The following is a 19,666-nucleotide window of genomic DNA, read 5'->3' as shown; positions in this document are numbered from 1 at the left end:
TGGCCCTCACAAGCCACTTCCTAATTTGCACAGTTGGTCCTGCCACACACAGGTCCAGCATTATGCACATTCACAGAGAAATAAAGGAAGTTCAGAGCTCAACATTAAGTTGACTTTATTACTGCTTCCCCTCCAACCTTGGGATCCACTTCTATAAATGAGCGCTTTCCTTGTTGCTAGAATGTAAACCTCCCCCTGAACATTGGTTACTTTCTTTTTTGTCTAATTAGCTAGGGTCATTAATGTTATATTCAGTACTTTCATCTCTCCAGAACTGATTTTCTTGCCATGATTTTCCTAATACTTGTTGGGATTTTTAGAGGACCAAATAAACAGTACCCAAATGAGAAATAAGACAAAGACAGAAGTGGAGTGGGACCAAAATAACACTTCATTATGGATAAGACTGGGTGAGAACCTAGTTTCCTGAGCAGGCCAAAGAGATCTGCTAATTAATTTCCTGAGTTAGGTGGATTTACATACTCATTCACAGACTTGAAAGGCCTCCCAGGTGAGTGTTAAGTAGGATGAATGGTACACAGGAATAGAATGTAACTTGTATGTTATAGGTATCCTCACTCCCCCAACAAAAGACTGAGACTGCCTAGGTTATATTTCTAAATCTAACAACCAGATAAGTCACCATATCTTCTCTAGGGGTAGGGGCTAGGGGTCCAAGAGAGTGAGTAAAGAGGTGGCAAGAGGCCAGCAGTGTTATACTAACCGAGCTTCATATTGAAGGAAACAACAGATGTGGTCAGAAAGAGCGTTCAGTTGATGCAATTCTCTCTTACCACATGGGAGGCTTGGGTTAGATTTCCAGGCTATGCACCCAGATGGCAGGGTTTTGCAGGGTCAAAATAACAGACCGTTCTTTTCTTTTTTCTTTTAATTTTTATTTATTTATGATAGTCACAGAGAGAGAGAGAGAGGCGCAGAGACATAGGCAGAGGAAGAAGCAGGCTCCATGCACCGGGAGCCCAATGTGGGATTCGATCCTGGGTCTCCAGGATCGCGCCCTGGGCCAAAGGCAGGCGCCAAACCGCTGCGCCACCCAGGGATCCCCAGCACCGTTCTTTTCTGTCCAGGTTCTGAACTAATTGAGAAATTACATCAGGAATAAAACAAAAACCAAAGTATCATCATTACTACCAATAAGGGATAGGTTGGCAATTTTAACTTACTGTGAAGACAAAACTGGACTTACTGCACCTTTCCCCCAGATTTGAGACCCTGGACCAGTTTACATGAGGCAGAGCAAAAATTCTTCCTGATGTCACTACCTCTACCTGGTCTGGGGATGACAGTAGTATAAAGAGACCAAATTTCCCATGCCTAGGAGCACTGATGAATTAGTTATATCCTATCAAGAAATTCTAGCCAAAAATTATCATCCACCAACCTTCATACAACTCTACTTCTATTAGGAGAAGAAAAGAAAGGCACAAAAGTCAAGGGTTTTGAGGGAATCTTGCTCTTCCTGGAAATCAGTAGAAAATAAATATAGGCATTTCCTTCGTACCATAAGTTCCACTATCACACGCCCCAGTGAAGCCTAGGTCATATGGTTGAGTTTCCATTGCCTTCAACTGAATATCCCAAATTTGATCCCTTTTCCTGCCTAAACCATATGGAGATTGCATGGAGCTCTCCTGCCACCATTTTCATGTCCTTGGCTAGTTATTTGTTTACAACTTTTTTTTTTTTTGCATGCTTTATGCCACAAGAGCTGAGCATACTTCTCTTTCTACTTGGTTGTCATCACTCCCTCTACTTTTGCAGTTCCTCTTTGAAATTTCCTGTTCTTTACTTCCTTGCTATTGCTCAAATGCAGCAATAGCTTTTCTTTTTTTTTTAAGATTTTATTTATTTATTCATGAGAGACACACAGAGAGAGAGGCAGAGACATAGGCAGAGAGAGAAGCAGGCTCCTCGCAGGGAGTCCGATGTGGTACTCAATCCTGGGACTCCAGGATCACGCCCTGAGCCAAAGAAAGATGCTTAACTGCTGAGCCACCCAGGCATCCCGCTCCTTTTCATTTAAGAGTTTTAATTGAGATGAGGTAGGATGCAGTCTCAGAATCCTTCTCCATACAACAGTCCAGATAGTCACTACCAAGAGATTTCAGTTGTCCCTCAAGATCTATTTCTATTTGGGATGACTTCATACTGTCATTCTTTAAGAAATGTATTGCCTATCATCAGAAGTTCTGGATACTATGTTACCTTTTACATGCCACATTTTTTCTGACACCTTAGTATTTTCTTCTTAATATTATTTTTTTTAAACTTTCTAAATACCTTTCTCTACTACAAACTAAATTAGCAGCCTGGTACTATATTACACTTTAGGACATCCCTTTGTAGGCCAATGCATTAACTCTTTGGTTAGAATTTGCTTACCTACACTGCTACCATATTCCCCTATCACACACACTTAACCACTGTTTGTATCTTCTAGAGCTAGGACTCTGTGGATCCCTTTCTGGCAGGTCTAGTTACATCAAGGTTCCCACTGTCATTCCTATCCCATCACTCACTAATATTCTATAGTGAGTTTTATACTTGCCATTTTATTTTTGTTTACTGTATGTCTCATGTCTGTTTTTTCTTTTATTATTATTTTGGGGCTTTACATTAAGTGAATATTTTCTACTATAACACCTTAATGTTAAATAATTTTCACCATTTCTTGATTTATTTCCTGCTTCAGATTTATATTAATCCCAATGATGTGTAGAAATGTTACACCTATATAGCTCTATTATGCTTCCCCCTTTTCATGCTGTTATTGTCATGCATAATACATCTCTACATGTTACAAAGCCAACAATGCATTGCTATAACTATTGCTTTATATAATTGTATGTATCTTAAAGAAGCTGAGAAAAGAAAGGAGAGCAATTACATACTTCTGGCCTTTCTTATTTAGCCTTTGTACTTGGCTCTCTTCATTTGTTCCTGTGCATTCAGATTATCATTTGCCAAATGTAGCTTTATTCCTACCCACTTTGTTTGTAATGCTAACAGCAATATACATTTCTATATTGTATAGATCCAGCACTATAATGATATGCATAGTGTTTTATATAACTTATTTAAACTAGTTAAGAGAAGAAACAAAATGCATTTATATTGCCTTCTGTAGTTACGTAATTAATTGTCTTTACTTGCATTCTTTGTTTTTTCCTGTGGATGTGAATTTGGAATCACTTGCTCCTAACCCGAAGAATTTCCTTTAGTGTTTTTTCTAAGGTGGTTCTGCTAGCAACAAATTTTCTCGGTGCTTCTCTCAGTGCTCATTTATCTGGGAATGTTTTCATTTCACTTTCATTTTTAAAAGACAGTTTTGCTAGGTTCACATTTATTGTTGCCAGTTTTTCCTTTGAGTACTTTAAATGTCATCCCACTGTCTTCTGCCTGCCATTGTTTCTGATGAGAAGTCAGTTGTTAATCTTGTTTGGCTCCTTTATAAGTGAAAATCCATTTTTCTCTTGCTGCTTTCAATATTTACAGTAGGATGTGTCTCTTGTGAAACTTTGCATTTATCCTACTTGGAATTTGTTGAGACTCTTGTGATTGTAGATTCATGTTTTCAGCCATTATTTCTTTACATATTTTCTTCTGCTCTTTTCTCTCTCACCTTTATCTGGTTCTTCCATCATATATATGCTGATTCACCTAAGGGTATCTACATTTCTCTGAGGATCTCTTCATTTTTCTTCATTCTCTTTTCCCTCTGAAGTTTAGACCGGATACTTTCTATCAATCCATCTTCTGCCAGTTCAATTTACTGTTGTGCTCAACAATGAATATTTTTTTCAATTTTTATACTTTTCAAATCCAGGATACATTTGGTTCTTTTTTTTATAACTTGCATCTCTTTGCTAATTTTCTCTAATAAAATATTGTAATCATACCTTCATTTATTTTTTAAAGCATGGTTCCCTTTAGTTCTTTGAAAAAATCTATTTATTCATACCTTTCTCAATATATATATATACACATATATAAGTATATATATGTGTATATAGATAGATAGATAGATAGATATAGATAGAGAGAGAGAAGGGGGGAGAGAGAGAGGGAAGAAGAGAAAGAGAGATAAACTACTACTACTTTGAAGTTTTCATCTGTTATATCCAACATCTGCTCACTTTCATAGGCAGGTTTATCTGCCTGCTTTTTCCCATCAGACTTCCATTTTCATTGTATGCCTCATATTTTTGTTGGAAACTAGCTATTTTATATAATACATTGTAGAAATTCTGGGTTCTGGTTGATTCCCCTCCCACTTTTCCAGGAGTTGGGCTATTGCTATTTGCTTCTTTATTTGTTTAGTGACTAGATTATTTTTGCAAAATTTGTTCTCCCCCCTCCCCACATAGTGTGAAGCCTCTGATATTGCTTCTTGGAGGATGTAACCTTGGACATGTGCAGTCATTCTGGAATTATGGTCCTTTGCAGTCCTTTTAACCACCTCTTTCCTTGACTATACCCTATTGTTAAGTTCCACTAATTGCTAAGAATGCTCTGGGTTTTTTGGGCAATGTCCTAGAGCACAAATTTCTCCATGGTTTGATACAATTAAATTCAGACTCCTTTAGAAAAATAGCTTTGAGATCAATTTTTGAGATTGTCTGATCCCAGGAGGGCTCTTTTTAACTCTTGGTTTCCCTGGCTTTGTCTTGGTAAACTAGTCAGGCTAGGGTTTAGCTTATATCTCAAATGCATCTACCAGTTATCTCTTAATTGCTTTACACCATAACCTTCGCTGTTTTGAAAATGTCCTTTGGCTTAAACATCCCCACACTCTGTTGCAAATGAAGTCAGCTTCTTTGGGAAGAGATTTTAAGCTCTGTGTTTTATGGCCTGCTTTTTCCCCTGGACAAAATCTCTGCCGAAGCTCTGGCATGGAGGGAGGGGACAGCAGCACACCTCTTCAAATTACACCGCTGCTTTCAGAGCTGGATGCTTGGCAGACTGGGATCCTGCTATAGCTTCTGGTCATTTGACTTGCCTGTCCCTAAGTGGAATCTCTGCTTTACGTATGAATTGAGCTGTGAGTGATTAGGGCCCTAGAATTCTTAGAATGCTGAAGCCAAAGTAAAGTCCCTATCTTTCAAGTTTAGGCTAGGCTGAAGAAGAGTATGCCCACCTCTCAGTTGTCCTTGCTTGGAAGGTAGGCTCTAAAACAGGTAGCTAACCGGTAGCCAATGGCAGATAATGGGAATGCTAATGTCCTGCCTCTCCCAGGAAGATACTGTAGCCCTCCAACTGGAAGCTGGTGGGAGAGGCAGCTCTGTGTTCTTTTTTTTAGTTTTCCTTTTTTAAATTTAAATTCAATTTGCCAACACATATTGTAACATCCAGGGCTCATCCCCTCAAGTGCCCTTCTTCGTGCCTGTCACCCAGTCACCCCATTCCCTCATACACCTCCCCTTCCACAACCCTCTGTTTCGCAGAGTTAGGAGTCTCTCATGGTTTGTTTTCCTCTCTAACTTTTCCCCACTCAGTTTCCCACCTTTCCCTTAAGGTCCCTTTCACTATATTCTTCGCTGCATCTTTTTGAAGCAGACTTTGCTTCAAGCTAAACTGGAGAGAAGAGGGAGTTCAAATATCACGGACTCTTCCTGTTCTTATCAAGTTTTAGTAAGTATTCTTTAATAGATGTCTTTTCATTTATTATATGCCCTTGGGATCATTTCCAGAGACTTTAAATAGGTTTTTTGTTTGGGGGGTATTTTTTTTTTCAACAATGCTCACCAGTTTTAAAGGGAAGCAAATCCACAAAACTCCCCATGTTGCCATGCTAGCAGTGAAACCTTTATATACTTCTTAAGTTAGTCAACATAGCAATTGCTATTCTTCAGGAAATAAAAAGGTTTGTTATACCCTGTAATGTTCTTTAATCCTGGCATTTCTTGAATCTATTATTGATCAAGAGCAATGAACAGAAATGTCCTCTTCATTTTGGGGTGCTATGGGAGTTATATTCAAAGAGTATTAATGTGCTTTTCTATTTGTCTTCCTGAACATAATGATCTTCACTCTAGTCTACCTATGGCATTCATTTGCTGGAAGAGAGACTAGAATTTGATACAAAAGTATGACAATAAAACAGCTAAGGTGAGGTTCAGCTCCCCTCTCAAAAGAGAGCTAGGTTTAATTGAAGAAGAAAGAACATTCCAAATTCCTTTTCCTTACCATTTTGAATATCAAAACTGTAAAGATCATCCCCTCTATATACTCCTCCCCCTAACCTGTGGGGGAAGTTAAACACAGGAGTTTATTTCCAGATAAATGGCAAGGAAAGGAGCATGCAGAGAGAAGAAGAGAGAAATTTTTTAGATATATCTGGATTTCCACTTTTGGGAAAGAAGCATTGGGAAGGGTGCAGCATAAGATAAACTAGGAAGATAAATGAACACAGGGACCCTTGGATCACATTTCCTGTTTGGGAAGCTAGGAGGAGACCATTACACAACTGGTCTCATTCACCACGAAGTACCCCAGCCTGGTGGGGTTGGTTGTCATGAGAAGATGGAGAGAAGAACTGATGAGTGCTGCTGAGCCTCCCTCAGATCATCTGAGGTATGGATGCTGAACTGAGGGCCAGTTTGCCATGAGGGTCTGTTGTGGTATATAAAGTGGCTACATGGGCTGGGGACTGACTTCTAGGCCAGGGGCTGGATAGAGGATAGGGCATTGATTCAAGGTCTGGAGATAAGGAAAGTTAAAAGGAAACCAGATTATCAAGAAGAAAATGGCCCATACTCCTAAGAACATTACCAAGCAAAGAGAACAGATACTAGTCCACCACCTACACACTATAGCATGGAGTGCCAGTGCCCAAGAGGTCAAAGAACATCAAACCAAAGAACAGCAGATGTCAGCCAGCATACTGTCAAGGACTGACACAAGGTCAGAGTCCCTATTCTCCCTCCCTACTCCACCAAAGCCATGTGATCATATAAATCTCACCTTTTTGCCCTCTGCATTTGGCCATAATCTTAGGAAGAAAGTGGGAGTAAGGTTTAAGCATTTATACCAATTTTAACTGCATATACCAACTGAGACTGTTTAAAATAAGAGATTGCACTAAAGTTGTTTATTTCATACATTTTCCCCATTTTCCTCTGGTAGCCAGGTAGTATTACAGAAGCTGCCGACAAACTAAAAGAGCTGCATTCTCTCGCATTTCTGACTTATAAAATGAGTAAATTCTGTTAAGAACACTGTAAGTACCTGAGTGTGCTGGGCACATATAAATATAATTTTTTACCACCCCCTTTTTCTTCTCATGTCAGAGTAGGCATTTTTTTTAAATATATATTTTTGGCTGTCCACCATCCAAATGCTCTCTTTTGGAAGGGAGTGTACCAAAACAGTCTCCCTTGGTGGAAGCTGGGCTAGGGCAGTTAGTTATTTCTCTACCTGGCCTCTCATAGCTAATGTAGGGCATGTAACCTAGATTTAGCTAAGTGGACTTTCATATTGCTCTTTAAATCCCAACTGAGTACTGTCAAGGTTCAGGGAGAAGTAGGGGTTTTCAACACAGCAGTGATGACAGTTTCAATCCTGAGTGTAACTGTGAGCGTCCAGTGACAGGAAATCCAGGATGCTTGGTCTTACAGCATTGAACAGATTCAATGGCATGATCTTCTTAGCTGCTGTCTCAGTCATCTTGGGCTGCCATCACAGAATACTATAGACTGAGTGGCTGGAACAACGGAAACTTATTTTCTCACAGTTCTGGAGGCTGGGAAGTTTAAGATCAAGTTACCAGCAGATCCAGTTTGTTGGAGCTCCCTTCCTGGCTTGCAGACGCCTCCTCACCATGTCCTCACATGGCCTTCCCTCTGTGTATGCATGCAGAGACAGAGACAGATCTCTTTCTTCTTCCTCTTACAAGGCCACCAATTCTATGGGATTAAGATTCTACCCTGATAACCTCATTTAACCTTAATTACCTCCTAAAAGCCCTATTTCAAATACACTCACAGTAGACGTTAGGGCTGCTTTGCTTCAATTTCTAACCTAAGTCTAATTCATCAGTTCTATCAAGTAGCTTATATCTTTCCAACAAATCTCTTTTATATTTAGGAAGGCAGCTATGCTCACCACTATACCACCAACGCTCTTTTATATTTAGGTTAACCAGAGCTAATTTTTATTGTTGGCAACCATGGACCCAGACTGACACAGATATGAGTATCAGAAGACAATTACCCAGGGAATTGGTGTTGGTTATTTGCCCTAATAGTGGCTAAAGAAAATGAAAACTCAGATTCTGGGAATGAGAACCTGTCAGCCATAACAAATAGCTGGATAATTTTTTCTCTGTGGTGATCTTTAATGAAGTGTCCATTGAAAAGAAGGATTTAAGGGATCAAAGTGTCACTGCCACTGAACAGACTGAATGGCATGAAGAATTTAAAGACACTAGGGTGAGGTGAATGCTTCTAATGGGACTGGACAGCTTAAAGAAGAGATGACAAATTCAAATATCTATATTTTAGCTCAAGGCATAAACCCAGGGAATTTCTCTGGTTGTGATAAACATCTGCATACATGTCTGCCAAAATCAAAAGCAAATTTTAAATTTTGTGGGCTCCTGAATAAAAGCCCTCCGAATTGCCAGCCTCACCAAGTTGTTCATGTGAAAGTGACAGTGCTGATTAGCAAATAATGGAAAACTGAATATGGGGGAAACTACGGAGGCTTGGGAGTACCCCCAAACCACAGTCAACACTAAGCCTTTCTTGACAGCCAAAGAAGACCCACCTCATTTCTTTTTTGCATCTGCATCATCTTACATCAGGGCTGAGACAGCTCTCTGCCTATCTACAGCCCTTGACTGCCACCTGCCACATAAGGCATCATGCCAGCAGGACCTGGTGAATAAGCTGGGTTATCTCCAATACCTGATTAAGACAAGTAGGCTAGAAAATGGGGAAAAATCTCTGAATATGTAAGACCTGACATTTCAGAAAAGTTTCCATAGGTCTAGAGGTCTGGTGGACTTCAAACAATATGGCAAATGCACTGTTTATCTAATACTATGAGTCATAATGCTTGGTGGGCCAGAAGAGCTACCATGTACATGTTCATTCCATTTTACCAGGTGACTCAAAAGGCTTCTTCTACCTTTAAGTGGGTATAATACTTAGCAATTATGGTCCCACTGATTCAATGGCACTCAGAGTGTCTGTGGTAAATCAGACAAATAGCTCTAAAAGGGAATCATGGAAGAGGTCTTTAGATTTGAGAGCAATGGTGTAGCTTCTTCATTATGTTACTACACCTTTGAGAGACAGGAGTTGGTTTGCCACTGGGCCCAAGAAGAGATTAAAGGATAACTATACAATACTAGGTAATTATGGAAAACAAACCATGTTTATGTGTTATGTGTTATGAATTGGAGTGTTACCTGATACATCTAGCCATAAGCGTCAGGAGGATCCACTGTTAGATCATCAGGATGGGCAAGTGTTATATACTGGATTGCAGCAAAAGTCTCTATGAATCAGGTGCCCACACTCTCCAGCATTCTTACTTCTGGTACACTGTCTCTCCTCCTTCAGCCTAATGAGAAACTCCCTGTAATTAGCTGCCTAAAGAGAAAATATTTGAGCCTGGATTCTGGGAAATTCTAAGTGATATGCTAACATAAGCCAGAGATGGACTGCTGGAAATATAGCCTCTTTAGGTGCAGGCTAGAAATTCAGTAGAGAAGGAAAACCACTACAATTTCACTTGGATGAAGAGTTTTGGTTAGCATATCTCATTGCCCATTTTAGTTGGAAAAATAGATTGTATGAAAAAAACAGTCCATGGGTAATGACTAATGTGTCGACTGGAAGCCCACAATTAGAGGATACAAATGGCAAGAATATTAGGAAAGAAGTATATGGAGGAACCTTTCAATATAGATCTAGAATAACAGAATATTTACTTACAACCAGAAGTTAGACACTGTGAAGGAGGCTTCTACTAATCTGATGGAAGAGTTGGTATGACTATATGTCATTGTTATCCTGTGTCCAGTTGCACAAGTGCTGAACATGGGCTCATAAAGCATCTACAATGGCAAGAATGTAGGCTATGTAGGAAAACTCAGTGGCCTTGACTCAATGCCCTTTCTATTGCCCAACCACAGATAACCTAAACCCTCAATATTGGACCATATCTTGAAAGAATAATCAGCAAAGTTGCTCACTTTCACCTTTTTCTATCATGCAGAGAGGAGTCAACATCTTTTCACTAGAATAACTACTTATTCTGAATTTTTCCCCTGCTTGTCATGTTTCCCCTAGGAGGTGACCAGCAAGGTCACAGACTTACTGAAAACTTTAGGTAGCGTGGGTTTGGGCTGTCTTCTTAATAATTAGCTTCTCTTGATTTCTGCCTGTCCTCGGAGACTGTTTTTTCAATCTTCATGTTGATTCTGTGAGTTACAGAATATCCTTCCATTCAAGGTCTCCTGCTTAAACTAGCCATTGTTTCCAGTGTTTGAAATTATGAATTCTGGAAGCATCTCATCCACCTCCTACCCTTTGACCCACTTTTGTTTCTTCCGTTATCTGGCTCATAAGGCAGATAGTTGCTGTTAATCCTTGAGCTAAGTCAGGTCATCCAACCATTCCCACACCAAATATTTAGCACTATACCAGATGCTAGTGGTACACAGAATTAATGTGTCCATGACCAGGGATGAGGACCTATGAGAAGGAATGCCTTGAAGGATCATGGAGATTTGATTTGGAAGTGGACCTGAGAGAAGCTGATAATCACCTATGATTACATATTTACTTGATATCAGGTCTATAATTTGGGAATTAGCAATCTTTTTTTTCAGTGAAATGTACTTCTACCTACCATGTGTGAGCCTTGGAGTCAGATTTAAAAAAAAAAAATCTCAGAACTGCTTTTATGTTCTTAATATGAGCTTCCAGGCCCAGAGCCTTAATTGAGCCTCATTATTCATCTTCCTGATGTTAAGAGGCTCTTTAGGCACCTTAAGATAGCCTGAAGAGCCTCCTTAGGCTCTTTTCTTACACCAAGGTTGTATGAAATACTACAGGGATGGATTCATCATAGCAGCTTTTGAAGGACAATGTTTTTATTCCATGCAAAATCTTTTACTTCTGAACTTCATTAGCACATTAACCCTTGACCCAGAGATTGTGATATGATGGCTAATTTAGTGGCTAACTGATGGTTAAATATAAAGTTACCAGACCATTTTCCTAAGGTATAACATTTTATTTTCCAGTATGGTACTGTAATGAAGATATAACCTCATTTTGAGCCTAAAGTTCACACGATGCTCTAGGCTCATTTTTCTCAATGTCCTTTCCACTTCTATAGAACTACAGATTACAGAAGTACAGGAAATAAGACGGTGCCCACTGGTACCAAGTCCTGCTCTCTCCACTTTGTCTTTTTTGTTGAATTCCGGCTTTATTTTTAGTTGTCATAGCATCCTTCTGTTTTCATTGGAAGGAATATTTAGGATAAATGTATTTATTTGACTGCACCATCTATGGCACTCTCCTTAGGCACTTAAAAAAATAAGTTAACTTTTAGCATGAGGCTTCTCCTTTGGAATATCAAGACTGGCTAGCATCTAAGCCAGTATCTATTTTAATGTGTAATCTAAATCAAGAACTAAACCATCAAAGCTCTCCTAACCAACAGCTGAAAAGAAGGTTCAGGGGTAGGGAAAACAATTATCATTTTCTTTAACCAGAAAATTTGTCTATTCATTATAAATAATATCTAAAAAATAATGTCTGTATTCCTAAAATAGCCCATCCTTTTTTTTTTGTCTTTCAAGAAGTTTGACAATATGATGGTAATATTTTTAAAGAAAACGAATGTCCTAAGGAAAGGTCCCTCAACTGCTGACCTTGTTAACTAACAATGGGCCTAAAGCCTCTACAGTTATTTCTGAAAGAGGATTAACACTTTAATCAAGTGTCAAAGGGGAAATAGTAGGCATATTTCAAGGTTGCAAAACATGGCAGATGTCAATATTTCTGGAGCAGTGTCAGTTCTACAGAACACAAATGGAAAATAAGTCTGTGTTATCTTCACTAGGGATTCTTAATTTGCATCCAGATGCTACCATGGCTTGTCTCCAAATATTTAGCTGTTTTTTAAATAGTAAGTTTAAAGAAAGAGTGTAAGGTCCAGGAATCCGGGAACCAGGTGAAGAGCTTGAGTCGAGGTTATTTCACCAAAGCCTGTGTTTTCCCAACTTATCTCCAGAGGTTTCAAGATTGGCTTCCACTATAACCCTAAGAACTGCCTGGTTTCATATTTAAAATTCCAAATAGATATTTCCACTTAGATTCTCTGATAAAGGACTTTATCAAAGAATTATGCTCTTGGGGGCCACCATGGTGTAGGAAGACTTAGAAGTCAACTGTATGCCATTCAAGATTTAAATCTTGATCATTTTCTCTAATCACTTCACATGGCAGTGGGCGAGAAGGGAGAGGGAAGTGGCACAGGTGTAGATAACTAACAAGGGGGTCATACACAGTTTTTGGCAGTGTTGTACACCACGAAGACAGAGTGGAAGGAACAAACATCCCGTTATGTGAACTCTGGACTACGAAGGAAAAACCTGGCGGGGGGGGGGGGGAGGTTCTTATAATTGTCTCTATGTTAACAGAATGAGGCTTATTTGTGGACTTGTCCTGCTCATCAGAGTATAACTTTCCTTCTGCCCAACCATCTAACACCTGCCTGGGCATAGCTGACCTCAGAAGAAGGAGGAAAATCTGTGATGTCATCAGGCCCCTGGAGGAATTCTCTATAAATCAGGGGGATCTCCTCACCCAAGTGCCTCTGGCCAGCTGTGGTGAAGTGAAGATCAGGCTGGCTTCATGGGTCTCAGCTTCTGAACCTGTGAAATGATGGTCTGTGGCAGATGTGAGCTATCCAATACAGGGTCCCTCAGCCATGTGTGGCTATTGAGCACTTGAGATGTGCCTAATGCAACTGAAGAACTACATTTTTACTTTTTCTTAACTTTAAAAAGGGATATTTGATTCCATTATTGAAAAGCTTTTAAATATGTATGGAGCAACTACAGCACTTGAAACTGCTGTTTCAATTATAAATTTTAAGAAATCTAATTACTGTTCAAGTATTTCCAATGAAAATTTAGTGTTTGGGAGTGCCTGGGTGGCTTAGTTGGTTAAGCATCTGCCTTTGGCTCAGGTCAGGCTCCCAGAGTCCTGGGATGGAGCCCCACGTTGGGCTCCCTCCTCCGTAGGGAATTTGCTTTTCCCTCTGTGCCTCCCACCCACTTGTGTTCTCTGTCTCTGAAATAATAAAATCTTTTTTTTTTTAAAAAAAAAAAGAAAATTTAGTGTCTAAATTGGGATATGCTCTAAGTATAAAATACAAACCAGATTTTGAAGACTTAATATAAAAAAGAATGTATAATATCTCAATAATTTTTATATTGACAATATTAAAGTGTTTTTAATATATTGGGTTAAAAGGATATATTATTAAAATTAATAATGGACCATTCTGTTTCTATTAGACCAGTGCCAGACTAGACTACTCTAGGCAACTCTCTTATACTTACAGCTTCTGTATTAAGTATATGCTGGAGAGGATGGGAAGCCAAAGTAGAAATTCTCCTCAACCGATCAAGAAAATATTTTTTTAAAAGTGCAAAGGTGAGGGCAGCCTGGGTGCAAAGGTGAGGCAGCAGTTTAGCACCACCTTCAGCCCAGGGTGTGATCCTGGAGACCCAGGATCGAGTCCCATGTAGGGCTCCCTGCATGGAGCCTGCTTCTCTCTCTGCCTCTCTCTCTCACTCTCTCTCTCTGTTTCTCATGAATAAATAAATAAAATATTTTACAAAAGAAAATACTTTAATTTAAAAAAATAGTGCAAAGGTGAAACAAGAGCCTTCCTTAGCCATATTCCCACACATCTCTTCCAAACTTAAACCAAACTTAAATTTAAGTCATGTCTCTGCCAAGTAAAAACTTGGTGACTGCTTTGCTCTATCCTGGCCAACACAGGTGGTTTTCTCCTTCAGTTCTTATAACTGCCATGTTCATGGGTAGTTAATGGCCATGTTCATGGGAGTGAAATTAGAGGCCTGGCTGAAGTGGAATCACTGAACTCTCCTCACCACATAATCTCACTCCCATGACTTTTCCTTAAAAACCCCCCAAAACCAATGCAGCCTTAATGCATAGATCATACTCCCTCCTCCCTTGAAGGACAGTGAATACTTTCTCTTCTTTCTTATTTCTCCAGCATCATATCATTCTTCATTTCTTCCACTGATATCTACTGAGCCCTTTCTTTGTGCCAGCTGCCATGTTGAGCATGGTAGTGAAGGACATACAGCCCACTCAATGCAAACATTTAGATAACCATAACCATTAAATACAGAGTGATAAAGGAGGATATGGACTACACCCATGGTAGGAGGGACACATCACAAGTGGAATTACCAAGGAGCCAACCCTTAACTGTTCTTTCCTTTGACTTCCCAAAGGAAGCAAACAGGAGAAAGGGCATTCCAGGCAGGGAGACAGTACATGCAAGGGTATGGAAGCTGACACTGTGTGGCACCGTCGTCAATGAAAGCAGATTGGTCTATCTTGGGCATAAGAAACAAGGCATGAGAGGGGAGTAGGAGGAATGAGGGAGGAGTCAACATGAAGCCATTAAGTTCCCATTTCTAAAATATCATGAAGAGGAGAGGATGATCAGAGGATACTTCAAAACTATCAATAGGTTTTCTAAATTTCCTCCTCCACCTTCCAGAGCAGCTTACATAGTACCAGCAAGTTATGTTCTCATTCTCTTAGGGGTCATTACAGAACTTAGGAGTTTCAATGATATCTATGGCATCATATTTGTCATTCAACAGCATTTACTGGGTGCCTTGTATGAGCCAGTCACTTACCCACTACAACAAGGATACAGAAGATGGACTCCTAACTAATCTCAGGAGGTCAGAGGAAATCCAGGGTGTATTAATAGAAGGCAAAGTAGAGGTAGTCTGGCAGGGAAGCATTTTTTTTCCTTTCTTATTACTTGGGACAAAAACCATATGTTTAAAATGTTTTTAGGGGTAGAGATATCTGGCTTCCAAATAGCATGTCCTAGGTTCAGCCTTATTTGTCTGCAACTGATGACCTAAATTTGAATGGAAAATATGTATTCATAGGAACTTTGTTCCTCAATCTTCCTGGTTTAAATCACCCTCTGGAGTGTTTCTCAGAACAGGTCATTATGATCACAGGTTAAGAGAATGTTTGTTATAGTACAGAGTAGAGAAAAGAGACTTATGATTGGGAAAAGTACTTTCCCTCTTTTTAAAGAGTAAAGTGGTAACATGGAAAAAACAGAATGCACTGGAACTCTACTGGATACAGAACACATCAATGCTCTGAGATCACTCATTTGAATATTGTTAAAATATCCATAGTTGCAATATGACTTAAAAAACAGCATCCCTCCATACACTATGGGCACTAATACACTATGGATCTTATATACACCACAGTTTAAATATTATCCACCCAAGAGCCACACTGTGTCATAAAATCCAGTAGTTCATCATTTCCTGCCTCTGAATGGCTACAATGGTCATGAAAACATTGCCATGGCTCAAACCCCAAATCAGAAGCCAACCCAAACCTACCACATAGTCGATTCTCACTGCGGACTGCCCGCTGTGGCCCCCAGTCCTCCCTCCACAAGCTCTCTTCACACAGAAGGTGAAAGGGGAGCACTGGGCACTTGCGCCAGCCAGGCAGCTGGGTGACTGCGGGCAGCCGAAGGTCAAAGAATCATGTGTAGTGAGAGGACAATTTGCAGAACCCAAATCTAAAGCTCTACCAGTCTAGACCCATCAGGCATTGTTTAATGTGTAGAGCTGCAGTTGCTAGCTTTGAGTTCAAGTCTGTATTGTGGAATTTGAACCATCGAAACAGCCATCACCACAAAATCCTTCTATGAATCTTGTTAACAAAACAGGAAGAACTTCTGCCAATAGCTGGGAAATAAATTCCTTCTTTCCTGCTGCTTGGACCACAGCATAATGAGGGCGCCCCAGCTCTCTGTGCAGTAATAAAATGGAATGCCCAGGCTTTTTCTTTTGATGTGTTCTAGTTTAAAAGTTGAGAGTTGATGCCTTTTCATCCTTAATTTATCTTCCCTTGTAAATATGTCTGTGCCCTTTCCAATATCTGAAGTCTACATGTTTTCAAAATAGAATTCACTCCTTCTCGTATTTCAGTTGTATAACTTTATGTTATGGGTCAGATTTTGGGCTAAATAAACATACTTCAGGCTACAACTCTGCAAATACCTCTGGCAGCAAATTACCTCAAACAAATGTTTTGGTTGGGTGGTGAGGTTGTTTTTTAATAATTTTTCTGATCTGCCTGGAGGTCCAAGGATACTCTAGGTGAACTCCCAAAGGCTTTTCTAACTTTGTATTTTCTGCCACATTAATATACAGTTCTTGAAGTTTCTTGCAGTGGTTGGTTTAAAATTTCACCACCAGAGGGTGCTACTTGTTTGCTTCTAAAATTCATTTCACTATCAGATTTGAAAGATGGAGGCTCTGTCACCAAAGACTTGTCCCTGCAGCAGCCAGCATTACTCAGGAAGGGTTTTCAGAAGACCTATAGGCAGTGCTCTACTTCAAGGAATCAGATTTCACTTTGCTTCAGACATTACATGTTTTTTGGTTTTTTGGTTTGTTTTGTTTTGTTTTTACATTATATGTTTAGAACCCAAACTGAAAATCCCTGTAGCACACACAAACCAAATTGCACTAATATATATATATTTGCTGTAAACCAAGCAAGGCATTCGAATCATTTTTCATTCTCATGGCTTCTGTTCGGTCATATCAGATAACAACAATGAACCCAGAACTCTAACATCCTCTTCACCAAACCAAACAGTAAAATAACATAAAGTAAAAAGAGAATTTGCTTAGCTATAACAATAATGCTATTTTCCAACAATGCAACCTCCTTTTATCTTAAGTATACAGCTCTATCTCTTCTGCTTGAGTGTAATTTCTTATTTCTAGGGAGCATTTTATCAGCTGCAATTTCTCTTAGTTTTTTTTTGTTTTGTTTTGTTTTGTTTTTTTGTTTGTTTGTTTGATTGACTGGGGTCTGCATGTGAATTTTCCACCTGATGTTTTCTGGTATACACGAAGTAGCAAGGAGTTCAGTTCCCATTCACCTATGTGGAATGTACATGGCAAACCTTTTTAAATTTTAGACTTCAAGTTTTAAATGGTATGAAACTCTAATGTGTCATTATCTGAATGGTTAAATCAATCAGGGGTCAGCAGAGTTTTTCTCCCAAGTGCCAGATTACAGCAAAGATTTTTGGCTATGTGAGCTGTAAGTGCTGTCACAGCTACTCAATCCTTCCATAACAGCAAGAAAGTAGCCACACAGACTATAGACACCAATGTCTAGATCTGGCTGTATTCCAAAAAACACTTTATTTTGAGGAACAGATGTGTGCTGCTGTTTGCTGACTCCTGAAAATGATGACTCTTCATGTACACACTGTTCTTATTGATAAAATTCAGAAGTTTCTACTATGTCACCCTGTGAAGATTTTCCCCCCTCCATCATACAGTTTTGGCAAAGTGTGACCTAAGGAATCCATTTTAAAGTTCATGGGTCCTTTGGAGGAGTACCACTGGGCTCCCTGTCCAGAGCTTTCAAAATCTGGGTCAAAGGAGCCTTAGACTTTCAGTGTATCATTATGTTTATGTACTGCAAAGATCTGTTATTAAGACATAAAATCAACAAGAAGGATATGATGCCTGGCAATTTCTCCTAGAGATAATACAGAAAGCAAATAAAAGACAGAGCTTACCTTCAGACTGATGTGTAGCCAGAGGAGTCTGGGTCTCCTTCGAGTAGGACACAACTTCCCTGGGCAGGAAATCCACTTGGGTAACCTTCGACACACCCAGCCTATGCAGTCTTCGCCTGTAAGTAACAAAAGACAAATGCTTAAAGAGGGAAGGCATTCCCTGCAGAAGAGCTATCAGTAATAACACACAGGACCAACACAAATCCCAGTCTGCAGCTTCTCAGTGAGAGAGGCTGGGCCATAAACTAGGACTGGCCTTGGGCTGGCAGCTGGGACACTTGCCTTCTTAGCCCCCTTGGGCCCTAATTTGCTGGTGATGTCAAATAGTCCCTCATGCTGACCCCCAGCTTTTCTAGCTATAAAACAAGGTCTTGGTCTGGCTCAGAGGAGACCCCTACCATTTGGGGCACCTTTGACTTCCCTTGATTTAAATTTATAAAGGGAATTTTCATTGGTAATACAAGATTCTAGCCTCTTACATGAGATGGACAAAGGAAAAGTAATGATTGTCAAGTCAGAAGAAAAGAAAGATGATTTCCTAGAGGAGTAACATGTTTGTCATAGTACTATTGAGAGGCTCATATTCCAAGGGGGAGTATAACACTTCTCTGTTCTCCAGAGAAAGAACTAATACAGATCAGCATGTGAATTTGCTTAAAGACATTGCTATAGCATAGGAGAGTGAAGAGGGCACTGGGCTAAGAGTGATAAAGGTTTAGCTTGGAATTCCGCAACTAACTGTGATCATGTGAAAAATCATTTCTGAATATATATGTCACATTCAAGTGTTTTCCGATGTCTTTAACTTCTATCACATCATCTTTCCTCACAACACCTCTGTGAGGCATCTGGGAAAACGTTATCACCACCTCCATGATAGATAAGGAAAATGAAATGCAGTGTAAGAGACGTGTGCAAGAATATACAACTCATAAATGGTAGAATGAGGGCTAAAATACTGTTGGCCTAAGCCCTGGTCCAGGGCCTTTTCCACAAAGCCAGCTCCCACCTAGGGTTCTTAAAGGTAATTTCTGAGCTCCTGTAAAAATCTGAAGTGCCTCCTGAATCACACAGGAAACATCCAAATCATGGAGGCAAGCAGAGTCTGGTGGTTGAGCACATAGACTCTAGCCCCCCACTTCTGAGCTGTGTGTGTGATCTTGAACAAGGTACCTAACCTCTCTGTGCCTCAGTGTCGTCATCTGTAAATTGGAGATATTACTAGTACTTGCTATTAGGATTGTTATGGTAATATATATGTACTACATGCATATATATTTTGTATACATATGTGTATAATTTACACACATATGTCTTAAAACAGTTTCTGGAACGTTATTTTTAACAAATAGACTTAGTATTAGCATGGGACATATTCTATTGTGTTTCTTAAAAATTCCTAGGCATTGAGTGTGTGAGTGTGTGTCTGAGGGAAAGAGGGAAAGGTGAAATAAACACATAGCTCAATAGCTCATATAGGGAATCCCAGCTACATTCCCCAGCTCTCTATGACCTATAGAGGCACAGGTCTATTCATACTTTGTTTTTAATTATTACTAGCAGATGGTACAGACTCATTGTATTTTTAGTACTAGTAGTAATAATAAAATGAAAGAAAATACATGTCACAGCTAGAAATTTCCATGTACCATTTCCCAAGCATTCTAGGAAAATAAAATTTTCTTCTTTTCTATGAGTTACTCAAACAACTGAGGTGATATCAAAGATGTGCACAAAGTAGATACAAACAAATAAA

General features: G+C 39.5%; 1 protein-coding gene across 1 annotated transcript in view; it reads right to left on the bottom strand.

The window, feature by feature from the left end:
• The window catches only part of DYNC1I1 (dynein cytoplasmic 1 intermediate chain 1), a 311,302-nt gene that overhangs the window by 208,849 nt on the left and 82,787 nt on the right, over positions 1-19,666 (bottom strand). Inside the window, exon 6 of the mRNA XM_055307612.1 lies at positions 17,911-18,026. Within this exon, the coding sequence (XP_055163587.1) occupies positions 17,911-18,026 (116 nt within the window). The remainder of the gene's footprint in view (positions 1-17,910; positions 18,027-19,666) is intronic.

This window comes from Nyctereutes procyonoides, unplaced genomic scaffold (assembly GCF_905146905.1).
Source record: "Nyctereutes procyonoides isolate TBG_1078 unplaced genomic scaffold, NYPRO_anot_genome, whole genome shotgun sequence".
Classification (NCBI taxonomy): domain Eukaryota; kingdom Metazoa; phylum Chordata; class Mammalia; order Carnivora; family Canidae; genus Nyctereutes; species Nyctereutes procyonoides.
The sequence above is the reverse complement of the archived record's forward strand: the minus strand, read 5'-3'. Positions and strand labels throughout refer to the sequence as shown.